The sequence below is a fragment of the Chiloscyllium plagiosum genome, unplaced genomic scaffold (genome assembly GCF_037043375.1).
Source record: "Chiloscyllium plagiosum isolate Xiang-an unplaced genomic scaffold, Cpla_swu_hap1 HiC_scaffold_5, whole genome shotgun sequence".
Lineage (NCBI taxonomy): Eukaryota > Metazoa > Chordata > Chondrichthyes > Orectolobiformes > Hemiscylliidae > Chiloscyllium > Chiloscyllium plagiosum.
In genome coordinates this window covers 78,824,852-78,848,944 of record NW_028270143.1, presented here as the reverse complement: position 1 = coordinate 78,848,944, position 24,093 = coordinate 78,824,852, and the positions used below count along the sequence as shown (strand labels likewise).

At 43.3% G+C, this 24,093-nt stretch overlaps 1 protein-coding gene across 2 annotated transcripts in view; it reads left to right on the top strand.

Annotated features, from left to right (window-relative positions):
- Positions 1 to 24,093, top strand: part of abcb4 (ATP binding cassette subfamily B member 4) — a 129,705-nt gene that overhangs the window by 79,402 nt on the left and 26,210 nt on the right. For both annotated transcript variants that reach the window (XM_087987334.1, XM_043690329.2), the window contains exons 15-20: positions 2,147 to 2,308; positions 2,591 to 2,746; positions 4,988 to 5,134; positions 18,169 to 18,273; positions 19,230 to 19,307; positions 23,558 to 23,641. In XM_087987334.1, the coding sequence (XP_087843460.1) occupies positions 2,147 to 2,308; positions 2,591 to 2,746; positions 4,988 to 5,134; positions 18,169 to 18,273; positions 19,230 to 19,307; positions 23,558 to 23,641 (732 nt within the window). The remainder of the gene's footprint in view (positions 1 to 2,146; positions 2,309 to 2,590; positions 2,747 to 4,987; positions 5,135 to 18,168; positions 18,274 to 19,229; positions 19,308 to 23,557; positions 23,642 to 24,093) is intronic.

The window sequence follows — 24,093 nt, the reverse complement described above, 5'->3', positions numbered from 1 at the left end:
CATATTTAAAGATGTTCTTCAGTCCATTTTATATTTCTTTCTAGTTCACCCTGAAAGATTTTTTTCCCTGTTATTTGGTTTTGATCATCTTTTGATGGATTTTATCACCTTTTTTTCAATATTCTGATGTATCATTAATCTTTGCCACACTGAATAGTTTGTTTTTCAGTTTGGTTTATCCTTAACCTCTTTGGTTAGCATGGTTGGTTTATTCCCCTCGCAGAATCCCTCTTCCTCACTGGCATATATGTCTGTTTGAAATCATGAACTATTTTCTTAAATGTCAGCTATTGTTCATCAACTGTCTGTCCTGCTAAACCCCTTTCCAAGTTCACTCCAGTCAACTCAGCTATCATTACTTTGTTGTTACCCTCATTTAATTTTATCGTAATTGTTTCTGACCTGAGTTCCTCACTCTCAAAATGAATGCTAAATCCTCCCTCAATATGGTCATTGTAACATTGAGAGTCTTTCACTGTGATATTATTTATTAAACTTACCAGATCCAAAATATTGTGAATCCTGGTTGGATCCACAGCACATTGTTCTGGGAAACTGTTCCAAATACACTTTCTGAATTATGTTTTGTAGCTACCTCTGCCAAATGTTTTCCTAGTCTACACGAAAATTAAATTCACCCATGATTCATGTACTGTACGTTTTATGCATCCTCACTACCTGCTGATTTATTCTCAGCCCTACAGTATAACAACAATTATGAGGCCTGTGGGAGGCCTACTCCCACCTTCCCCTCATTATTTCTTGCCTCCATCAATACCAATTCTACTTCTTCTGACCAAGATCCTGCTTTTGGACTTATTCCATCCCATATTCATAAAGCTATTTCTGTTGACTTTCCTTCCTGCTTGTTCTTCTGAAAAGTCAAGTATCCCAGAATATTTAGTTCCCAGCTTTAATCTCCTTGTCACCATGTTTTCCTAATGGCTATAAGATCATTGCCAATAACTTCTATTTGAGCCATTAATTCGTTTATTATTCTGAATACTCCATGCATTCAAGGGACGAGATATTAATTTTGCCTTTTTACTATTTTCCTCCTTCTTGCTACTTTTTTTTTAATGTTTCCACCTCTGCTCCATCCTATCCCACTCTGGGCATCTTCACTTTAAATCTCCTCTGCAGTTCTGTTATCTCCTTTTTGCTTTTATACCTACGTATTTCCACCAAGCTCTGCCCTGACCCTACCAATTAAGTTTAAATCCCACTCTCTACAGGATAAGTTACTTGATACCAGAACGTTGGTCACAGCACAATTCAAGTGAGTCCCATCCACTACCGGAACTTCTACTCCATCTTGTACACATTTGTATCTCACAAGTAACAAAGAAGTTGAGTTAAATCATTTTTGGTAGTAGTGATTGAGGGTGCAAACATAAACATGTATTTCAAAAGGAAAGGTTTGCAGGGTTAAGGAAAACGAATGGGAGCATGAGACTAATTGGATACCAATTTAACAGAATCCCTATGAAAAGGTGAATGTGCTCATTTTGTGTTGGCTGATTTTATAATTCTGGGAATGCTGTGAGGGCATTTTAGTGTGACTGTACAGTCAGATCTCCTCTTGCTTTGGGGCTCAAACATACCATTTTCAGACCTAGAGGTGAGAGTGCTATTAAATGTGGTAAGGACTTGCAAAGATTTTTGGGTTGTTTTCCCTGAAGTCAGGAGATGTTCTGAATCCACTGTTTATGTTTTTATTTCTCTGAGTGCTCATTTTTCCCCATATTACCTGTGGTTGTATGAGCAGTGACTCAGTAAAGGCATCATTATGCAAAACCCTTTATTCGACATCTTCACTACCAGAAAAACACCAATATGTCCAGCGAATCAGTAACAAGCAAAGGCTGATAAGCGCAATGCTTACGTGAAGGGGGAGAGTAGGGATTACATCAAAATAGAGTTGGAGGGAGAAATAGAGCACTCAACCACCCTGCCCCCCCCAACGCCCGCCCCCACCCACGCACTGGGCCCAGCTCTCCCTACAGGCATGGAGAGCATTGGTGTGGAAAGAGTTTTAAGGAACACATACATATTTCTTTCTGTAAGGAAGCTACACAAGCACTGGGTTGGAAGCATGAATATTGATACTTGTCACAATCTAAACATACTGTGTATTTTCTGAAAGGTACGCCAAGGCCGCACTACTATAGTTATTGCTCACCGTCTGTCAACAGTCCAAAATGCAGACCTCATTGCGGGATTACAGGATGGTGTCATTTCAGAGATGGGAACCCATAAAGAGCTGATGGCGGCAAAAGGAATTTATCATGCGTTGGTGACGACACAGGTACTCATGGAAGTCAGTTACCTCTTTAAATGCATGGACGACTTTAACTATTGATTTAGAGCATGGCTGATTATAGAAGGGGTTCTTGTGATAGTGTCCCTACGTCTGAACCAGGAGACCTGAGTTCATTTACCACTTGCTGCAGAAGAGTAACAACATCTCTGAAAAGGTTGATTAACAATATTTATAAGATTGCAAAATTAAGTTTCACTAAGTGTGTGCACATACTTTGAATTTGCTTAAATAAAATGAAATATTCAATATGTAATTAATCTTTTTTAGACGTTTAAGGATGAAGATGATGAGACAGATGAATTGGCTAATGAAGCTGAACCTAAGACTGTTGCCACAAAGCCACTGCGAAGGCGGTCAACACGTGCCAGCATGAAAAAGCCAGGAACAGCTACAGAAAACAAGGATGCTGATGTTGTTCCACAGGTATAAGTCTGTATAGTTCAGTTAAGAATTTGTTTAATGTGGTTCTGGTGAGGAACTGGTGAACGAACTCACCAGAACGAAGGACCCGATACCCAACATGAGCAAGACGAATGTAGTGTACAAAATACAATGCAAGGACTGCACTAAACACTATATAGGACAAACAGGAAGACAGCTAACAATCCGCATACATGAACATCAACTAGCCACAAAACGACACGACCAGCTATCCTTAGTAGCCACACACACAGACAACAAGCAACATGAATTCGACTGGGACAACACTACTATCATAGGGCAAGCCAGACAGAGAACAGCCAGGGAATTCCTATAGGCATGGCATTCATCCACAAACTCCATCAACAAACACATCGACCTGGACCCAATATACCAACCACTACAGCGGACAGCTGAAACTGACAACCGGAAGCGGCAGGGACAGACCACTATAAACACCGGAGGAAACATCAAAGAAGCGCTTCGCAGGAGGCTCCCAAGCACTGATGATGTCGCCTAGCCAGGGGATGAAACGTTTGCAACAAAAACTTCCAGCTCGGCGAACAGAACCACAGCAATTTTATTACTATTTCTAGTCAGCCTATATGTGATTCATAAATGTTTGTCTTGTATTGTCTTTCTATGCTACTGTAGTTGAAAGTTAATAATTCAAAGCAGTGAGATAAATTAGTTTAATGTTTCCTTGTTAGTTCAGTTCAGCGGTATTTGGACTTTTTTGAAATTAATTTTGTGGGATGTTGGCGTCGCTGACTGGCCAGCATTTATTGCACATCCCTAGTTGCACTTGAGAGGATGGTGTTGAGCTGCCTTCTTGAACTGCTGCAGTTTACCTGCTGTAGGTAGACCCACAATACCCTTAGGAGGGAATTCCTGGATTTCGATCCAGTGGCAGTGAAGGAAGTGTTTCCAAGTCAGGATGGTGAGTGGCTTGGTGGGAAATTTGCAGGTGGTGGTGTTCCTATGTATCTGCTGCTCTTGTCCTTCTAGATGAAAGTGGCTGTGGAAAGTTTGGAAGGTGCTGTCTGAGGATTGTGGGTGAACTGCAGGGCATCTTGTCGATAGCTAACTATACAATATGATTTTCAAATGTTCAAATTAATGTAAAACATTAATTATCCACAGAATGTTGTGATTTATTGGTATTAGGGTTGAGAACATTGAATTCTCAGTGGGACTTGGGTTCAACATTGGTGTTTCATTGGCTTAATCACCTGAAGGGTCACAATGGTGGGTAGTGTGGGAAATGGAGATTTGTGATCCTGTTTCTGATTTACCTTTACATTTCCAAAATGTCCACCAAGAATGAACTTATTGTGATAATTCATGCAAGTTATTTCCATTGTATCCAATGTCAGTCTACAGTCTGAAAGCAGAATTTGTATGTACTGTTGCTGAAAACTGCAGAAGTAAATACGGCAATATGCTGGAAATCTGAATTGAAAACAGGAAATGTCAAAAACACTCAAAGTCTGACAGCATTTGTTTGGAGGAAAAAGAGTTAATAAGCAGAATGTTAACATGCAAGGGATGAGTATGTGGAATCAGCTTCTGGTGCAGGCTTCAGGGGTCCAATCAGGAAAAGTAGCAGTGTGTCAGAAATCTGGTATGATGCTGCTCAATTCACCCTTTAACCAGAGGTTGCTTGGAGGCACATGATAAATCCTGGAGTAAATGTCAGGTCTGTTATTTTCATATATTAAGTGGCAATTAAAACAAAATTTAACTCAGCATTTTTGGTTTCCCAGCCAGTGAATGGTATTCCAGAGCCATCTGAAACTTGAAGGATTAACAAGTGCAAGCATATTGATTGATGGTTCTGTAAAGTTGACAGACTAAGAAAACTTCAAAGACTGAAACAACACAACTGCTGCCTTGCCTGGAAGGCTTTGCTTGCGGGACCTATATTGCTTTCAAATTAGTTTCCAAAAAATTGTCGTTTCCACTACCTCAGGCTGTACTGTCAGACTGTAATGCAACATGAGAGCAGCTTAGACATTTGAGGTAGAACAACACCTGCAACAGGAGCAAACAAATGCATCTGCCTCTGCTCAGTATTACCATCATTTTCTATTTTTATTAAATATCAATACATTTATTTAGCTATTTCAGGTTTAAAAATGAATAGGTTTTTTTTAAAGATTCTGGAATTCAATCATTTGCAGGTTACAGATTCGAAAATCATATTCCATTTACAACTGTATATGAAATCATTGTATTTTTCAGGATGAAAATCTTCCCAACATGTCCTTTCTGCATATTCTTAAGATGAATAAGACCGAATGGCCGTATATACTTGTGGGAACATTCTGTTCTATTCTAAATGGTGTCCTGCAGCCAGCATTTGCCTTAATATTTTCCGAAATTATTGCTGTAAGTTTAAAATATTCAAATATATTATGGTTACATTGTACAAGTGCAAGTAAGTTTTGTAGAAGACCTAATTGAAATTTTATAAACTCGAATAAGTCAGTAGGTAATGATTCAGAGACCAGGGATTATTAAACAGCCTAGTGAAAGTAGAGGCTATAGGCTGAACTTTATCATCTCAATGTCAATTTGGGTGAATTTCATGCAGGGTTTCTCTTCTCTGTGGCAGGTTTTCTTATGCTATCTTCCCAAACTCACCCATTACCTATGCACCAAATGCTATAGCGCCACACTTGTCACATTCTCCGACTCTCAAGAGATGGAAGTACTCGCCATTGGAGCCCGAACCACACTTAAAAGTTGGTGGTGCACGAGGTGTCCCAAGCTGCTCTTGCACTTTTCATGTCATTTCCCTGAGAGTTGTCAGACAAGGGAAAATTGGCGCCCCACTTTGCGGATAGAGACCTGTGATCCTCATGAATAGCTGTATCGAGGCGAGTTCTTCCCCTCCCCCAGCATCAGGCGAGGAGACCCTGACACCAGACCCAGCCAACCTGGACTGAGGTTGCTATCTGGGTCAGTACAATCATAAACTAATTCGAAATAGGAAAAGAAGTAGGTCATTTGGCCCATCAAACCTGCTCTGCTATTCACTGGGATCATGGATGATCTGACATTCCTTGTATTCACTCTTCTGTAAGCCTTGATTCTCCTTTTGATCACAAATCTATCTAGCCCCATCTTATGTAGGACCAAGGGACTTATCTGCCTTTAGCCCCCATTAGTTTGTCTAATACTACATCTCTAGTGATGGTGACAGTACTTAATTCTTGCCCGGTATTCTTGCCCTGTAAGGACTGATGCAAAATACTGTATGTGTTTAACTGTCTGCCATCTCCTTGTTGCCCAAAACCATCTCTCTAGCTTCATTTTCTAAGGGACCTGTGTCCACTTTGATCTCCCTCTTCCTTTTTATATATTAAAAGAAGCTCTTATTGTCAGTGTTTATATTCATCGCTAGTTTATCCTCATAGTTTATTTTCTCTGTCTAAAATGAATTTTAGTCTTCGTTGCTGGATTCTAAAATTATCTCAGCAACAGTTGAGTGAAATTTATCCCAGTTTTACTGACTATGACCATGTGATGAATAAATATGCTATTTCTTTCAATTTAATACTCTCTTTAACTTCCTTGATTAGCTATGGTTAGTTTATCTCTCTGTCAGAATCTTTCCTCCTCCCTTTTGCTGAGAGTCCTGAACTACCTCCTTGAATATTGCTTGCTGTCTCTCCTGTTAATCTATCTGCTCAGTTCATTTAAACAAATTCTATTCTCACTTCATTGTAATTTCCTTTATTTGGGATAAACACAATTATTTCTGGGTGAAGATGGGTACTGCAGATGCTGGAGATTAGAGTCAAGATGAGAGTGGTGCTGGAAAAACACAGCAGGTCAGGCAGCATCCGAGGAGCAGGAAAATCGATGTTACGGACAAAAGTACTTCATCAGGAATGGGAGCCTCTGTGTGGAGAGATAAATGGGTGTGGGAGGGGCTGGAGAGAAGGTAGCTGAGAGTGCAATAGGTGGATGGAGGTGGGGGTAAAGGGTGATAGATCGGAGAGGAGTGTGGAGCGGATAGACGGGAAGGAAGATAGATGATAGGAACAGGTCATGAGAATGGTGCTGAGCTGGAAGGTTGGAACTGGGGTAAAGTGGGGGGAGGGGAAATTTGGAAACTGGTGAAGTCCACATTGATGTCATGGGTTTGGAGAGTCCCGAGGTGGAACATTAGGCATTCTTCCTACAGGCGTCGGGTGGTGAGGGAGTGGCAAAGGAGGCGGCCGAGGACCTGCATGTCCTCGGCAGAGTGGGAGGGGGTGTTGAAATGTTTGGCCACAGGACAGTGGAGTTGATTGGTTTCTGACCCATTTCTCAATCTCGAACTGTAAAATTCAATTGTGTCAAGTTATGATCACTACTTCCAAGGGAACCTTTTACTCTGAGGTCATTTATTAAACCTGCCTCTTTGCCAGATTCGAAAAGTGTGGCACTGGAAAAGCACAGCCAGTCAGGCAGCATCCGAGGAGTAGAAGAATCGACGTTTCAACATAAGCCCATCATCAGGAATGTCATTCCTGATGAAGGGCTTATGCCCAAAACATTGATCCTCCTGCTCCTCAGATGCTGCCTGACCTGCTGTGCTTTTCTAGCGCCACACATCCTGACTCTGATCTCCAGCATCAGCAGTCCTCACTTTCTCCTACTCATTGCCAGATCCAAGGTAGCCTGCTCCTGATTGGTTCTATGACACATTGCTCTTGGAAACTATCCATAATGCCCTTTTGGATTATATTGTCAGAGTTACCCTTTCAAATGTGACTAACCCAATCATCATGAAGATTGAAGTCACCCATAATTATTTCCCTATTCTCTCCTATTATTTGTTGATTTATAGCCTTTCCCACAGAGTCGCTCCAGTTTCTCCCTCTGTGCACTACTCCCACCCTTGCTGTTTTTTTTACCTCAAACCAAATGGACTGTACATCATTAAGCCGAGATCATCTCTCACAACTGCATTCATTTCATCTCCTATTAACAGTGCTATCACACCACATTTTACATCCCTCCTGTCTCTCCAAAAGGTCAAATATCTCTGAATATTAAGTACCAAGTTTTGATCTCCTTGTAGCCATGATTCATTTACCTCGATTTGCACCATCAGTTTGTCTACCTTACTGTGAATGCATCACACATTAAGGCACAAATCCTATAAGTTTGTTCTATTATTGAGTTTCCCTGCACTTTTATGGTTCCTCGGTACAATATGACATTCACATATTCTGTCCCTTCCTTTGCAACCCCATCACTAACCAGCTTCCTTAGCTTTGACTTTATAATATTCAATACAGCTGAATCGTGGTCAGAGAGTCATAGAGATGTACAGCATGAAAACAGACCCTTTGGTCCAACCCGTCCATGCCGACCAGACATCCTAACCCAATCTAGTCCCACCTGCCAGCACCCGGCACATATCCCTCCAAACCCTTCCTATTCATATACCCATCCAAATGCCTCTTAAATGTTGCAATTGTAACAGCCTCCACCACTTCCTCTGGCAGCTCATTCCATACATGTACCACTCTCTGTGTGAAAAAGTTGCCCCTTAGGTCTCTTTTATATCTTTCCCCTCTCACCTTAAACCTATGCCCTCTAGTTCTGAAGTCCCCCACCCCAGGGAGAAGACTTTGTCTATTTATCCTATCCATGCCCATCAAAATTTTGTAAACCTCTATAAGGTCACCCCTCAGCCTCCGACGCTCCAGGGAAAACAGCCCCAGCCTGTTCCGCCTCTCCCTATAGCTCAAATCCTCCAACCCTGGCAACATCCTTGTAATTTTTTTCTGAGCTCTTTCAAGTTTCACAACATCTTTCCAATAGGAAGGAGACCAGAATTGCTCGCAATATCCCAACAGTGGCCTAACCAATGTCCTGTACAGCTGCAACATGACCTCCCAACTCCTGTACACATTACTCTGACTAATAAAGGAAAGCATACCAAACACCTTCTTCGCTATCCTATCTACCTGTGACTCCACTTTCAAGGAGTTTGAACCTGCACTCCAAGGTCTCTTTGTTTAGCAACATTCCCCAGGACCTTACCATTAAGTGTGTAAGTCCTGCTAAGATTTGCTTCCCCAAAATGCAGCACCTCACATTTATCTGAATTAAACTCCATCTGCCACTTCTCAGCCCATTGACCCATCTGGTCCAGATCCTGTTGTAATCTGAGGTAACCCTCTTTGCTGTCCACTACACCTCCAATTTTGGTGTCATCTGCAAACTGACTAACTGTACCTCTTATGCTCACATCCATATCATTTTTTTAAATGACAAAAAGTAGAGGACCCAGCACCAATCCTTGTGGCATTCCACTGGTCACAGGCCTCCAATCTGGAAAAACAACCCTCCTCCACCACCCTCTGTCTTCTACCTTTGAGCCAGTTCTGTATCCAAATGGCTAGTTCTCCCTGTATTCCATGAGATCTAACCTTGCTAATCAGTCTCCCGTGGGGAACCTTGTCGAACGCCTTACTGAAGTCCATATAGATCACATCTACTGCTCTGCCCTCATCAATCGTCCTTGTTACTTCTTCAAAAAACTCAATCAAGTTTGCAAGACATGATTTCCCACACACAAAGCCATGTTGACTGTCCCTAAATCGTCCTTGCCTTTCCAAATACATGTACATCCTGTCCCTCAGAATTCCCTCCAACAACTTGCCCACCACGGAGGTCAGGCTCACCGGTCTATAGTTCTCTGGCTTGTCTTTACCACCCTTCTTAAACAGTGGCACCATGTTAGCCAACCTCCAGTCTTCCGGCACCTCACCTGTGACTATCGATGATATAAATATCTCAGCAAGAGGCCCAGCAATCACTTCTCTAGCTTCCCACAGAGTTCTCAGGTACACCTGATCAAGTCCTGGGGATTTATCCACCTTTACCTGTTTCAAGACATCCAGCACCACCTCCTCTGTAATCTGGACATTTTGCAAGATGTCACCATCTATTTCCCTACAGTCTGTATTGTCCATGTTCTTTTCCACAATAAACACCGATGCAAAATACTCCTTTAGTATCTCCCCCATTTTCTGCGGCTCGACATAAAAGCTGCCATGCTGATCTTTGAGGGGCCCTATTCTCTCCCTAGTTACTCTTTTGTCCTTAATGTATTTGTAAAAACTCTTTGGATTCTCATTAATTCTATTTGCCAAAGCTATCTCATGTCCCCTTTTTGCCCTCCTGATTTCCCTCTTAAGAATACTCCTACTTCCTTTATACTCTTCTAAGGATTCACTCGATCTATCCTGTCTATACTGACATATGCTTCCTTCTTTTTCTCAACCAAACCCTCAATTTCTTTAGTCATCCAGCATTTCCTATACCTACCAGCCTTTCCTTTCACCCTGACAGGAATATACTTTCTCTGGATTCTCGTTATCTCATTTCTCAAGGCTTCCCATTTTCCAGCCATCCGTTTACCTGCGAACATCTGCCCCCAATCCGCTTTCAAAAGTTCTTGCCTAATACCATCAAAATTGGCCTTTCTCCAGTTTAGAACTTTAGCTTTTAGATCTGGTCTATCCTTTTCCATCACTATTTTAAAACAAATAGAATTATGGTTGCTGGCCCCAAAGTGCTCCCCCACTGTCACCTCAGTCACCTACCCTGCCTTATTTCCCAAGAGTAGGTCAAGTTTTGCACCTTCTCTAGTAGGTACATCCACATACTGAATCAGAAAATTGTCTTGTACACGCTTGACAAATTCCTCTCCATCTAAACCCTTTACACTATGGCAGTCCCAGTCTGTTTGGAAAGTTAAAATCCCCTACCATAACCACCCTATTATTCTTACAAATAACTGAGATCTCCTTACAAGTTTGTTTCTCAATTTCCTTCTGACTATTAGGGGGACTATAATACAATCCCAATACGGTGATCATCCCTTTCTTATTTCTCAGTTCCACCCAAATAACATCCCTGGATGTATTTCTGGGAATATCCTCCCTCAGCATGGCTGTAATGCTATGCCTTATCAAAAATGCCACTCCCACTCCTCTCTTGCTTCCCTTCCTATCCTTCCTGTAGCATTTGTGTCCTAGAACATTAAGCTGCTAGTCCTGCCCATTCCCTGAGACATGTTTCTGTAATTGCTATGATATCCCAGTCCCATGTTCCTAACCATGCCCTGAATTCATCTGCCTTCCCTGTTAGGCTCCTTGCATTGAAATAAATGCAGTTTAATTTATTAGTCCTATCTTGTCCCTGACTATTTGACTCGCTTCTGTTCTCAGCTGTACCAGTCTCAGATTGATCTCTTTCCTCACTATCTCCCTGGGTCCCATCCCCCCCACCTTACTAGTTTAAATCCTCCCAAGCAGTTCTAGCAAATTTCCCTGCCAGTATATTAGTCCCCTTCCAATTTAGGTGCAATCTGTCCTTCTCGTACAGGTCACTTCTACCCCAAACGAGATTCCAAAAATGTGAATCCTTGTCCCGTATACCGGCTCCTCAGCCATGCATTCATCTGCTCCATCCTCCTATTCCTGCTCTCACTAGCTCGTAGCACCTGGAGTAATCCAGATATTACTACTCTCGATGACCTCCTTTTTAAATTTCTGCCTAACTCTCTGTAATCTCCCTTCAGAATCTCAACCTTTTCCCTTCCCATGTCGTTGGTTCCAATGTGGACAATGACCTCCTGCTGGCCCCTCTCCCCCGTGAGAACATTCTGCACCCTCTCTGAGACATCCTTGATCCTGGCACCAGGGAAGCAACACACTATTCTGCTTTTTCACTGCTGGCCACAGAAACATCTGTCTGTACCTTGGACTAGAGAATCCCCTAACACAATTGATCTCTTGGAACCCAACGTACCCCTCGATGCATTAGAGCCAGTCTCAATACCAGATACTTGGCTATTTGTGTTCATTCCCCTGAGAATCCATCACCCCTTACATTTTCCCAAACAGCATACCTGTTTGAAATGGGTGTATCCACAAAAGACCCTGCACTAACTGCCTACCTCTCTTACTTTTCCTGGAGTTAACCCATCTATATGACTGTATCTGAGACTTCCCCCCTTTCTATAACTGCCATCCATCATATACTGTTGCTTTTGCAAATTCCTCATTGCTTCTAACTGTCTCCTGCAGTGCAGGTGTCCCCTGCAGTCATCTCCCTCCAAAACAGGTATACCGTTTTGGATACTGTTGGGGGAGGGCTCACCAGGGGAGGGAAGCAGTTGTCAAGATCATGGCACTGTGGTGGGCATTGCTGTACAGAAGGGCAGGGAAAAGACTCATAGGGCCATAGTCATAGGGGATTCTATTGTGAGGAGAGTAGATAGGCGGTTCTGTGGCTGAAAACGGAACTCCCGGATGGTATTTTGCCTCCCAGATGCTCGGGTCAGAGATGTCACCAATCGACTGCAGAGCATGCTAAAAGGGGTGGGTGAACAGCCAGTTGTCTTGGAGGCACCAATGATAGAAGTAGAAAGCGAGATGAGGTCCTTAAAAAATAATTCAGAGAGCTAGGAGAGAAGTTAAAGGGGAGGACCTCGGGATTACTACCAGTGCCATGTGCCAGCCAGCGTAGAAATGAAAAAATAGGCAGGATGAACACGTGGCTTGAGAGATGGTGTAGGAGGGAGGTGTTCAGATTTGTTGGACATTGGGACCAGTTCTGGGGAAGGTGGAACTATTATAAAAGGGACGGTCTACATCTGAACCAGACCGGAACCAATGTCTTTGGAGGAGTTTTTGATACTGCTGTTGGGGAGGTTTTAAACTAATGTGGCAGGGGACTGGGAACCAGAAGAGAAAACAAGTAGGCAGCGAGGTGGAGACTGGAGACTGTAAGAATTATGAAGGTAACATTAATAAAGGGAAGAGTAGGCAGAGAGCAGGTGAACACAAAAGAACTGGTGGCCTGAAATGCATCTACTTTACTGCAAGGAGTATAGTGTGTAAGGCTGATGAACTTAGGGCTTGGATTGGTGCCTGGGAGTATGCCATGATTGGTTGAAGGAAGGGCATGATGATTGGCAAATCAATGTTCCAGGATATAGACACTTCAGACAGGACAGGGAGGGAAGTAAAAGAGGGGGTGGAGTTGCATTGCTGGTCAGCGACGATATCACTGCTGTGCTAAAGGAGGACACTATGGTGGTCTTGGGTAGTGAGGCATTATGGGTGGAGCTGCGAAATAAGAAGGGTGCAGTTACATTGTTGGGGATGTATTACAGACCTCCTAACAGTGAGCATGACGTAGAAGAACAAATAGGTAAACAGATTATGAATAGATGTAGAGGCAATAGGGCAGTGGTGATGGGAGATTATAATTTTCCCAACATTGACTGGGATACACTTAGTATAAGAGGTCTGGATGGAGTAGAATTTGTATGAAGCATCCAGCAGAGTTTTCTAGAGCAGTATGTCAATAGTCCGACGAGGGAAGGGGCCATATTGGACCTGGTACTGGGGAACGAGCCAGGACAAGAGGTAGAAGTTGCGGTGGGGGATTTCTTTGGGAACAGTGACCACAATTCTGTAAGTTTTAGAATACTCATAGATAAAGAAGAGAGTGGTCCTCAGGGAAGAGTATTAAACTGGGCCAAAGCCAATTATATCAAAATTAGGCAGGAGCTGGGAAATGTGAATTGGATACAGCTATTTGAAGGGAAGTCCACATTTGAGAAGTGGGAGACTTTCAACGATAGGTCAACGTAGTGCAGGACAGGCATGTCCCGTTGGAGGCAAAGAATAGGAAGGGCAAGATTTGTGAACCACGGATGACAGCAGAAATTGTACGACTAGCCTAGAGGAAAAGGGAAGCATACATAAGGTCTAGGCAGCTAAGAACAGAACGGGCCCTGGAGGAATATCGGAAGAATCGGACAAGTCTTAAACAAGGAATCAAGTGGGTGAAAAGGGTCATGAAATAGCTTTTGCAAGCAGAATTAAGGAAAATCCCAAAGTATTTTATTCTTATATAAGAAGCAAGTGGGTCCACTATATGATAATGAAGGAAGGCTGTGTGACGAACCTGAGAGAATGGGTGAGATTCTGAATGATTACTTTGCATCAGTGTTCACTGAGGAGAGGAACATGACGAATCTTGAGATTAGAGATAGAAGTTTGATTAGTCTGGATCACGTTGGCATAAATAGGGAAGATGTGTTGGGTAGGCTAGAGGTTATTAAGGTGGACAAATCCCCAGGAACGGATGAGATCTATCCCAGGATGCTGAGGGAGGCGGGAGAGGAAATAGCTGGGGCCCTGACAGATATCTTTGTGACATCCTTAAATACAGGTGAGGTGCCAGAGGACTGGAGGGTAGCTTATGTTGTCCCCCTGTACAAGAAGGGTAGTAGGGATATTCTGGGTAACTACAGACCAGTGAGCCTGACATCAGTGGTGGGGAAGTTGCTGGAGAAGGTACTGAGGGATAGGATCTATTTATATTTAGAAAAGAATGAGCTGATCAGTGATAGGCAACATGGTTTTGTGCGGGGGAGATCATGCTTTATCAACTTAATAGAGTTCTTCAAGGAAGTAACCAAGTTATTAGATGAAGGAAGGGTGGTTGATGTCATATACATGGACTTTAGGAAGGTGTTCAATAAGTTTCCCCATTGTAGACTAATGGAGAAAGTGAAATCACATGATGTGCAGTTTGTGTTAGCTAGGTGGATAAAGAACTGGTTGAGCAACAGGAGACAGAGAGTAGTAGTTGAAGGGAGTTTCTCGATATGGAGAAAGGTGACCAGTGGTGTTCCACAGGGGTCAGTATTGGGTCCACTGTTGTTTGTGATATACATAAATGATCTAGAAGAGGGCACTGTTGGTATGATCAGCAAGTTTGCAAATGACACGAAGATTGGTGGAGTAGCAGAAAGCACAAGGGACTGTCAGACAATATAGGAGGATATAGATAGACTGGAGAGTTGGGTGGAAAAGTGGCAGATGGCTTTCAATCCAGACAAATATGAGGTGATGCTTTTGGGCAAGTCTAATTCTAGAGCGAATTATACAATGAATGGAAGAGCCTTGGGAAAAGTTGATGAGCAGAGAGATTTGATGGATGTGGAGGCCATCTGGTGTGTTCTGTGGTGGAACTGGTCCTCCTGGGAGCAGATACGGCAGAGGCGGAGGAATTGGGAATACGAGATAGCATTTTTGCAGGAGGTAGGGTGGGAAGAGGTGTAATCCAGGTAGCTGTGGGAGTCGTGGATTTGTAAAAAGTGTCGGTGTCAAGTCCCCACCACCAGGGATATATTTACCTCCCCACCCCTTTCCGCCTTCCGCAAAGACCGTTTTCTCCGTGACTACCTGGTCAGGTCCACACCCCCCAACAACCCACCCTCCCGTCCTGGCACCTTCCCCTGCCACCGCAGGAATTGCAAAACCTGTGCCCACACCTCCTCCCTCACCTCCATCCAAGGCCCCAAAGGAGCCTTCCACATCCATCAAAGTCCATTGTACCCTGAAGGTTGCTGCACAGGTGGATAGAGTGGTCAAGAAGGCATTTGGTATGCTTGCCTTCATTGGATGGGGTATTGAGTATAAAAGCTGGCAAGTCATGTTAAAATTGTACAATTGTACAATTGTACAAGACATTGGTTCAGACACATTTAGAATACTGTGTACAGTTCTGGTCGCCACATTACCAAAAGGATGTGGACGCTTTGGAGAGGGTGCAGAGAAGGTTTACGAGGGTATTCTGGAATAGAGTGGTGCTGGAAAAGCACAGCAGTTCAGGCAGCATCCGAGGAGCAGGAAAATCAACATTTCGGGCAAAAGCCCTTCATCAGGAATACAGGCAGAGAGCCTGAAGGGTGGAGAGATAAATGAGAGGAGGGTGGGGGTAGGGAGAAAGTAGCATAGAGTACAATAGGTGAGTGAGGTTGGGGATGAAGATGATAGGTCAGGGAGGAGGATGGAGTGGATAGGTGGAAAGGAAGATAGGCAGGTAGGACAAGTCATGGGGACAGTGCTGAGCTGGAAGTTTGGAACTGGGGTGAGGTGGAGGAAGGGGAAATGAGGAAACTGGTGAAGTCCACATTGATGCCCTGGGGTTGAAGTGTTCCGAGGTAGAAGATGAGGCGTTCTTCCTCCAGGCGTTGGGTGGTGAGGGAGCGGGGGTGAAGGAGGCCCAGGACCTCCATGTCCTTGGCTGAGTGGGAGGGGGAGTTGAAATGTTGGGCCACAGGGTGGTGTGGTTGATTGGTGCAGGTGTCCCGGAGATGTTCCTTAAAGCGCTCTGCTAGGAGGCGTCCAGTCTCCCCAATGTAGAGGAGACCGCATCGGGAGCAATGGATACAATAAATGACTTTGGATGTGGAAGGCTCCTTTGGGGCCTTGGATGGAGGTGAGGGAGTAAGTGTGGGCGCAGGTTTTGGCAATTCTTGCGGTGGCAGGGGAAAGTGCCAGGACAGGAGGATGGGTTGTTGGGGGGCGTGGACCTGACCAGGTAGTCACAGAGGGAACGGTCTTTGCGGAAGGCGGGAAGGGGTGGGGAGGGAAATATATCCCTGGTGGTGGGGTCTGTTTGGAAGTGGCGTAAATGTCGGCGAATGATTTGGTTTATACGAAGGTTGGTCGGGTGGAAGGTGAGCACCGGGGCGTTCTGTCCTTGTTATGGTTGGAGGGGTGGGGTCTGAGGGCGGAGGTGCGGGATGTGGACGAGATGCATTGGAGGGCATCTTTAACCACATGGGAAGGGAAATTGCGGTCTCTAAAGAAGGAGGCCATCTGGTGTGTTCTGTGGTGGAACTGGTCCTCCTGGGAGCAGATACGGCGGAGGTGGAGGAATTGGGAATAAGAGATAGCATTTTTGCAGGAGGTAGGGTGGGAAGAGGTGTAATCCAGGTAGCTGTGGGAGTCGTGGGTTTGTAAAAAGTGTCGGTGTCAAGTCCCCACCACCAGGGATATATTTACCTCCCCACCCCTTTCCGCCTTCCGCAAAGACCGTTTCCTCCGTGACTACCTGGTCAGGTCTACGCCTCCCAACAACCCACCCTCCCATCCTGGCACCTTCCCCTGCCACCGCAGGAATTGCAAAACCTGTACCCACACCTCCTCCCTCACCTCCATCCAAGGCCCCAAAGGAGCCTTCCACATCCATCAAAGTTTTACCTGCACATTCACAAATATCATTTATTGTATCCGTTGCTCCCGATGCGGTCTCCTCTATATTGGGGAGACTGGACACCTCCTAGCAGAGCGCTTTAGGGAACATCTCTGGGACACCCGCACCAATCAACCACACTGCCCCGTGGCCTAACATTTCAACTCCCCCTCCCACTCAGCCAAGGACATGGAGGTCCTGGACCTCCTTCACCGCCGCTCCCTCACCACCCGATGCCTGGAGGAAGAACGCCTCATCTTCCGCCTCGGAACACTTCAACTCCAGGGCATCAATGTGGACTTCACCAGTTTCCTCGTTTCCCCTTCCCCCACCTCACCCCTGCTCCAAACTTCCAGCTCAGCACTGTCCCCATGACTTGTCCCACCTGCCTATCTTCCTTTCCACCTATCCACTCCACCTTCCTCTCTGACCTATCACCTCCATCTCCACCCCCATTCACCCATTGTACTCTTTGCTACCTTCCCCCACCCTCCTCCCTGACCTATCACCTTCATCCCCACCCCCCTCACCTATTGTACTCTATGCTACTTTCTCCCCACCCACACCCTTGTCTCATTTATCTCTCCACTCTTCAGGCACTCTGCCTCTATTCCTGATGAAAGGCTTTTGCCCGAAACGTTGATTTTCCTGCTCCTCGGATGCTGCCTGAACTGCTGTGCTTTTCCAGCACCACTCTATTCCAGAATCTGGTTTCCAGCATCAGCAGTTATTGCTTTTACCTTTTACGAGGATGTTGCCTGGTATGGAAGGTGCTAGCTGTGAAGAGAGGTTGAGTAGGTTGGGTTTATTTTCACTAGAAAAAAGAAGATTGAGGGGGGACCTGATTGAGGTTTACAAAATCATGAAGGGTATAGGCAGGGTGGATAGGGACAAGCTTTTTCCCAGGGTGAAGGATTGGGTCTGTGGGACACAGCATACCCAGCGGTGTTGATGATTTAGTTATGCTCATGCAATTATAGCTTACATACAATGTCAGGCTGTTGCTGAATTGATCCTTGGGATAACAGTCCCAAAAAGAAAGAATTCTTAGTCCAGTGAATGAGGGGACTTGCTACCTGGACAGACATTTAGTTCCATCAGCTTTTACAGAAACAAATCGGGTTGTACCTCAATTGAAGTCAGTGCACTTTGTTTCTACAAAGTGTGTAACCCATATTGGATTTGCAAGCAGCCTGCTGAAGAATTATTCTGTTATCTAAAACCAAAATGCAACTTCATACAAAGTTAAGAGTTGTTTATTTTCACAACAGTAGTGAATGTCTACATTTACTGAATTTGTTGTTATGCAATAATCCCATTTACATTATTTATTTTACCTGCTACAGGTTTTCGCTAATACAGACAAAAACCATATTCGCCAGCAGAGTACACTTTTTTCGCTGTTATTCCTAGCACTTGGAGGTATCTCCTTCATCACATTTTTTCTACAGGTAGGGTTTAATGAAATCTGTGAATAAATAGAATACTGGATGGAACTGGATTATAGGATTCAAACCAAGGTGCAAATAGAATTCTACACTTCAGAAGCAAAATTCATGTCTTATCCATTTGCTATCAAGAAAAAACACACACAGGCAAGAAGCACCGAGTGAACCGCTGCTTTTGCTTTTGCTTGGGTTCCTGAAGCAGTAGGGTCCTGAAAATGGGCCCAATATGAGGAGTTGATGGCATAGTGATGTTATTGGCTTGTACTCGTCTATGTTTCTGCTTGCCAAGGTTCTGTTGTGCTTTGCTGTATGAAAAACCTATATTGATTATTTTCAATCAAATTTGTGATGGGCGCCTCATCGTTCACTCTGTCATTGAGCAAAGAAAGGAATCAAAGCAGACCTGAATAGCTTCATTCCTGATGTACTTCTAAATAAACCTGTTCGACACGAACCTGGTGTTGTGCGATTTTTAACTTTGTCCACCCCAATCCAAAACCGGCACCTCCACAACACTGCCCAGTAACACCTACTTAGTAAAGGTTTGGTGTTTACAGAGGGACTCAGGCCACTTCTGGGTAATTTCTTGGAGTTTTGTTCAATTGAATTCAGGAATCAATTCAACATTTCCAGGCATGGTTAACATGGTTATGATAGGTTCCTTTCCTTACTACATTTATTGTTTGTAGTTCAAACTTATTTAGGACAATGCCTCTGCCTCTGTAAAAATAGCACAAGGAGAAAGCACAAGGCGTGTGTTCCTGAACTTTAACAAAGGGAAGTTCTATGTTATTCAATCCAAATTTCTAAAACGACGATACACAGTCCGCTAATTTTGTATGGAATGTTTATTCAATAAAATCTGCGTTAACTCATTTGCAAAAATGACTTGGATGGCTGTGATATTCCTTTGAAATATAGTTCCATTTCTTCATACCACTCTTTATGCCTTTTTTTAGGGTTTCACATTTGGCAAATCTGGAGAGATACTGACACTGAGACTCCGATACTTGGCCTTTAAGGCAATGATGCGACAGGTAGGAATTGTATATTAATGTTGGGTTTCATTCCTTTGTTATTTTGCAATTGATAGCCAGTATTTCATTCGGTGAATCAGTTGTTTTTACTTTGGACTCAGTAATCCCTGTCATTACTATATTTAGCCAAATCAGTCGTAGTATGCTTGCAACTGTTTTGCAACAGAACTTCCCTCCGTTGTGAGGTTAGACGTAGAGATGATCACCGATAATTGCAGTATTCAGCATGATTCACAATTCCCAGATGCTGAAGCAGTCCATATCCAAGTGCAGTGAGACACAACAATATCCAGGTTTAGGCAGACAAGTGGCAAATAATATTTGCAGCGGTGGTGCTAGGCAATGACTATCTCCAATAGGTGAGAACTTTACCATCTCCCCTTCGCATTCAATGGTGTTATTATCTGTGAATCCCCATTATCAACTGCCTGGGGGCTACCATTGACCAGAAACTGAGCTGAACTAGCCATATAAAAATTGTGGCTACAACAGTAGCTTGGAGGCTAGGGGTCTGGCAGTGAAGAACACTGACTCTTCCCAAAGTTTGTCCATTATCTGCAAGCCACAAGTCAGGAGTGTGGAATTAACGTTTGATAAATAACTGTAGGATTTACAAGGATGTTGCCAGGGTTGGAGGATTTTGAGCTATAGAGAGAGTTTGAATAGGTTAGGTTTTCCCTGGAGTGTTGGGGCTGAGGGTTGACCTAATAGAGGTTTATACAATCATGAGGGGCATGGATAGGATAAATAGACAAGGTCTTTTCTCTGGGATGGGCGAGCTCCAAACTTGAGGGCATAGGCTTAGGGTAAGAGGGGAAAGATATAAAATAGACCTAAGGGGCAACGTTTTCACGTATAGAGTGGTATGTGTATGGAATGAGCTGCCAGAGGAAGTGGTGGAGGCTAGTACAATTGTAACATTTAAAAGGCATCTGGATGGGCATATGAATAGGAAGGGTTTGGAGGGATATGGGTCAGGTGCTGGCAGGTGGGACTAGATTGGGTTGGAATATCTGGTCGGCATGGACAGGTTGGACCGAAGGGTCTGTTTCCATGCTGTACGTCTCTGACTCTATGACTCTAATCAGATCAACCATGATTCCAATGAATGTCAGAGCAGACTTGAGGGATTGACCTACTCTTGTTCCTTTTTTTTATAGTCTTTTAATCTACTGATAACAATTTGTCTTTTATATTATTTTTATGTGTACATAGTTTTGTTTTTACTTTGTATCTAATGTTCCTTCATTTACCTTACGATTAAAAAAAAAACCTTTCATACCTTTGGTATCACCTTAACTCTAGAATGGAGCTCAGATTACCTGAACTAGTTCTTTGATAGTTTGAAGCTGCTTCCAAAAGCCAGTTTTAAGGTAGTCCATAAGATAAAGGAGCAGAATTCAGCCATTTGGCCTTCTCAATAATTGAATCAAATTGAATATTGAGACTTAATTTGATAATTGAAAGAACTGAGATCAATTTTGCACTTTTTACAAGCTTAAGGTACTGCACTAGCTCATTAACCATTGCCCAGAAGAGCACATACCAAATGACATATTGTTAAATGAAATAAATCTTAAAAATAGAGATCTGTGCATAAAAGTAACACAATTTAGTATTCCAGAATTTTCTGAAAGTGTATGCTATGGTAGCAATTATCTATATCCTATGGAGACATTTCAGAAAATAATGGCATTAAAAATTGCGAATGTAACTCAAAACCAGTTTTTCCTATGAGCCAGTACTTTGGCCCAAACGATGAAAAGTTAATTGTCATGTCTCTGTGCCCACTGACACCAATGATAATTGTGAACATTTTGAATTAAATTTACATTTTGCTATTGAAACTTGTACTCCAAAAGAATGAAGCTGGACATTTGCTTTGTATAAATAGCGAACTATATTGCCAGCACAGAGGACTCACAAGAAAGAGTTGGAGGAATAGGGTCTTATTGAGAGTTAAAGGCTCAGAGATTTTACAAGTCGGGCATAAATTGAGCTCATTTAGGAATTTAGAATGTTTTCAATTAAATCAATAAAGGTCAGGAAGCACAGAAGTAGTTTGTGAATAGGAGTTTGTGTTGGATAGGATACATACAGCAAAATTGGATGTTAGAAGGTTGTCTAGGAGAGCAATGAAATAGTTAAAACTTAAAGATATGTGAGCCTTTGAGCAGTAGACGAGTTGAAGCAAGATGGAGGTAACCTCCGGTATGGAGTAAAATTAAGTAACTTCTGGACGGACAAGGTGTAGGTCAGAAGTTAGGCTTGTTATAGTCTGGTTCAACGTGAGACAATGGCTGAGTTGGGGGTTGGAATTGGTGATAGTTATTTGTGATGGGGTTCAAAGTTGATGCCTTAATTCTTCCTCATAATTAACTCAAAATTGCACCTTGTTCATGACTAAATGTCAAACAAACAGCAAAAACAGTAGAGCATTTTATAGAGGGGTTAATGACTTAGAGCTGGGTGTTATCTACATACCTGTGGAAGCATTTTCTCTTTTTTTAATTCTTCCATGGGATGTGGATGCTGTTGAATTTGTTGTCCATCTATCATTTCCCTTGAGCTGAAGGAGACATGTCTTGGACTGATGCTGATGGGTGTACAGTGTAAAGGGTTTGGAGATGAGAAAGGTGGCAGTGTGATTCTCTGACAGAGTCCTGATGGCAAGGTTGATGCCCTTCTCCTAAATGTCTCTGGCAAGATGATCTTCAGCATGAACATGAACATCCATTTCCATGAACCCCACAAACATCGCATTTTCTAGGTTCCCATCCAACTTGTCTGTATCAGCTTGCACCTACCCACATCTCAATCCCCCTGCAATGCCTATTCCCACCCCCTCCAAAGCCCCAAGCATGTGGAGTGACCATGCCAACTGCCATACACTATCCCCTGCACCTTCCAAAAGCCAGGGTGCTCCTGACTATGATGAAACACCATACCACATTACTCCATTCTCAGCCAGTTGCCTCCTTCACAGTTGTTATCCCCTTTCTACCCAGCTGCAGCCCCCAATGCTGGTGAACACATTTCCAAGTCTTCTTTCCATCCTCCCTTTCCCAAACCCCTTTTGCTTTAGTTTCTCTGGACAGACCTCATGGACTGACTGTGGCCTTCTCCTTGTGTGACTGACCTGTACAGCCATGGATGAGAACAGCTCAGACCCCAAGTGATGTCCAAACACCTTCCCAGATGCTTTGGGCCTACTCCCTGGGCTGGCCACTATGGAGTTTCATAGCTGACCATGACCCACTATTTGGCCTAACCCTCTGAGGCACAGACCTCTGACTGAAAACACTCTGACCGGATACCTGATTGGGGACTAACTGTGTTGGGAACCTCTCACTGACTACTTTCTTAAGACTCTGAGCTGAAGCTGCCAGGTACCCACTCTAGTTTCCATGTTGAGAACTCTCAAAGTCTGGCTTGTTTAATGTGCTTGGTAAGGTAAGAACCTGAATATTAATGAGTTGAGTTTTGCCACTAATATAGTGTTCAATAAGCTATAACACAATTGAATTGGCAACTTGCTGGTGCCTAGTGAAAAACCCACCTCACCACTCAGCAGTCATATAAAAGCTACAGTGAGGTGCTCCCAGTGTTGAGGATAGGCCTTGTGATTCTGCCACAAATCCCACCATAGCCCACGCCATTCAGGCGCTTCTAAGATTCTGCCCAAAGACTCACCTAGCTCTTGCAAAAGAGCTCCAGAGTTGAGCGGGCATGGGAACAGGGGAGGTAGAGGGAGGTCTCAAAATAGTATGATCAACAATTCTCAGGCGTTTTGTTGTACCAACAATGCCATAAAATAGGTGTGAATTATTGAAATAGGTATGAATTTTCTAGGCTATCAGAAAAGGCTTGATGTCTTTCTCAAAGTAGACTGTGTTAGGAATCTGATTCAGCCCTAATTGCAAATATAGGCGGTAATGCCTGGCAGAAGAATTTATAAAAATAGTTAATTGACATTTTTGTGAGGCACACTCATCCCAGTTTCGCTGAAGTGACTCTAGCAAACTTTCAGTTGGATTTCAGAAATCAGCAAAATTCAATATCCATCCAGCAATTCATAAACTCCTTTTTCATTACACATTTTAACAAATACTATTCCAAAATAATTGCATACTAATTTAGCCAAGTCAAAAGGACAGGTAATTGTATACCAGTCTCATGGCATTTTCTCACACTAAGTGCATAATATAACATGTTAATCCATTTGTGTGTGTGTGTATATATATTCTTAGGATGTTAGCTGGTTTGATGATTCTAAGAACGGCACCGGAGCATTGACTACCAGACTTGCTACTGATGCATCTCAAGTTAAAGGGGTATGTATCCATAGTGCCATTAGGCTTTGACCATCCCTACCTATCACAGGAGTCAAAATTGCAATGAAATCTAATTGAATTATAGTAGATATACTGTCAGAATCATAGCCTAGTACAAAACAGAGGGAGGCCTTGTACCATCAAATCTGCACCACTTCTTTCAGAGGGCAATCCCGTTAGTTCCTTTCTATTACCCCATATTCCAAATATGTCTTTTGACTTAATTCTTAAACCTAATGAATATTGAATATTTCAGTACTTTAAGAGAGAAAGGATTCCTGTTTGTAATCAGAAAACATATTTGGAAATAGCAAACTTTATTTTAACCAGCCCGTTATGAACCGACATTCTTGAGAACCCAGCAAAACTTATGTACCTCAAATACCGGGAGCTTACTCTATTATCGTGATCTCCACGATTGTCTGAGTGGTCAGTTGAGAGTCAGTGAGAAG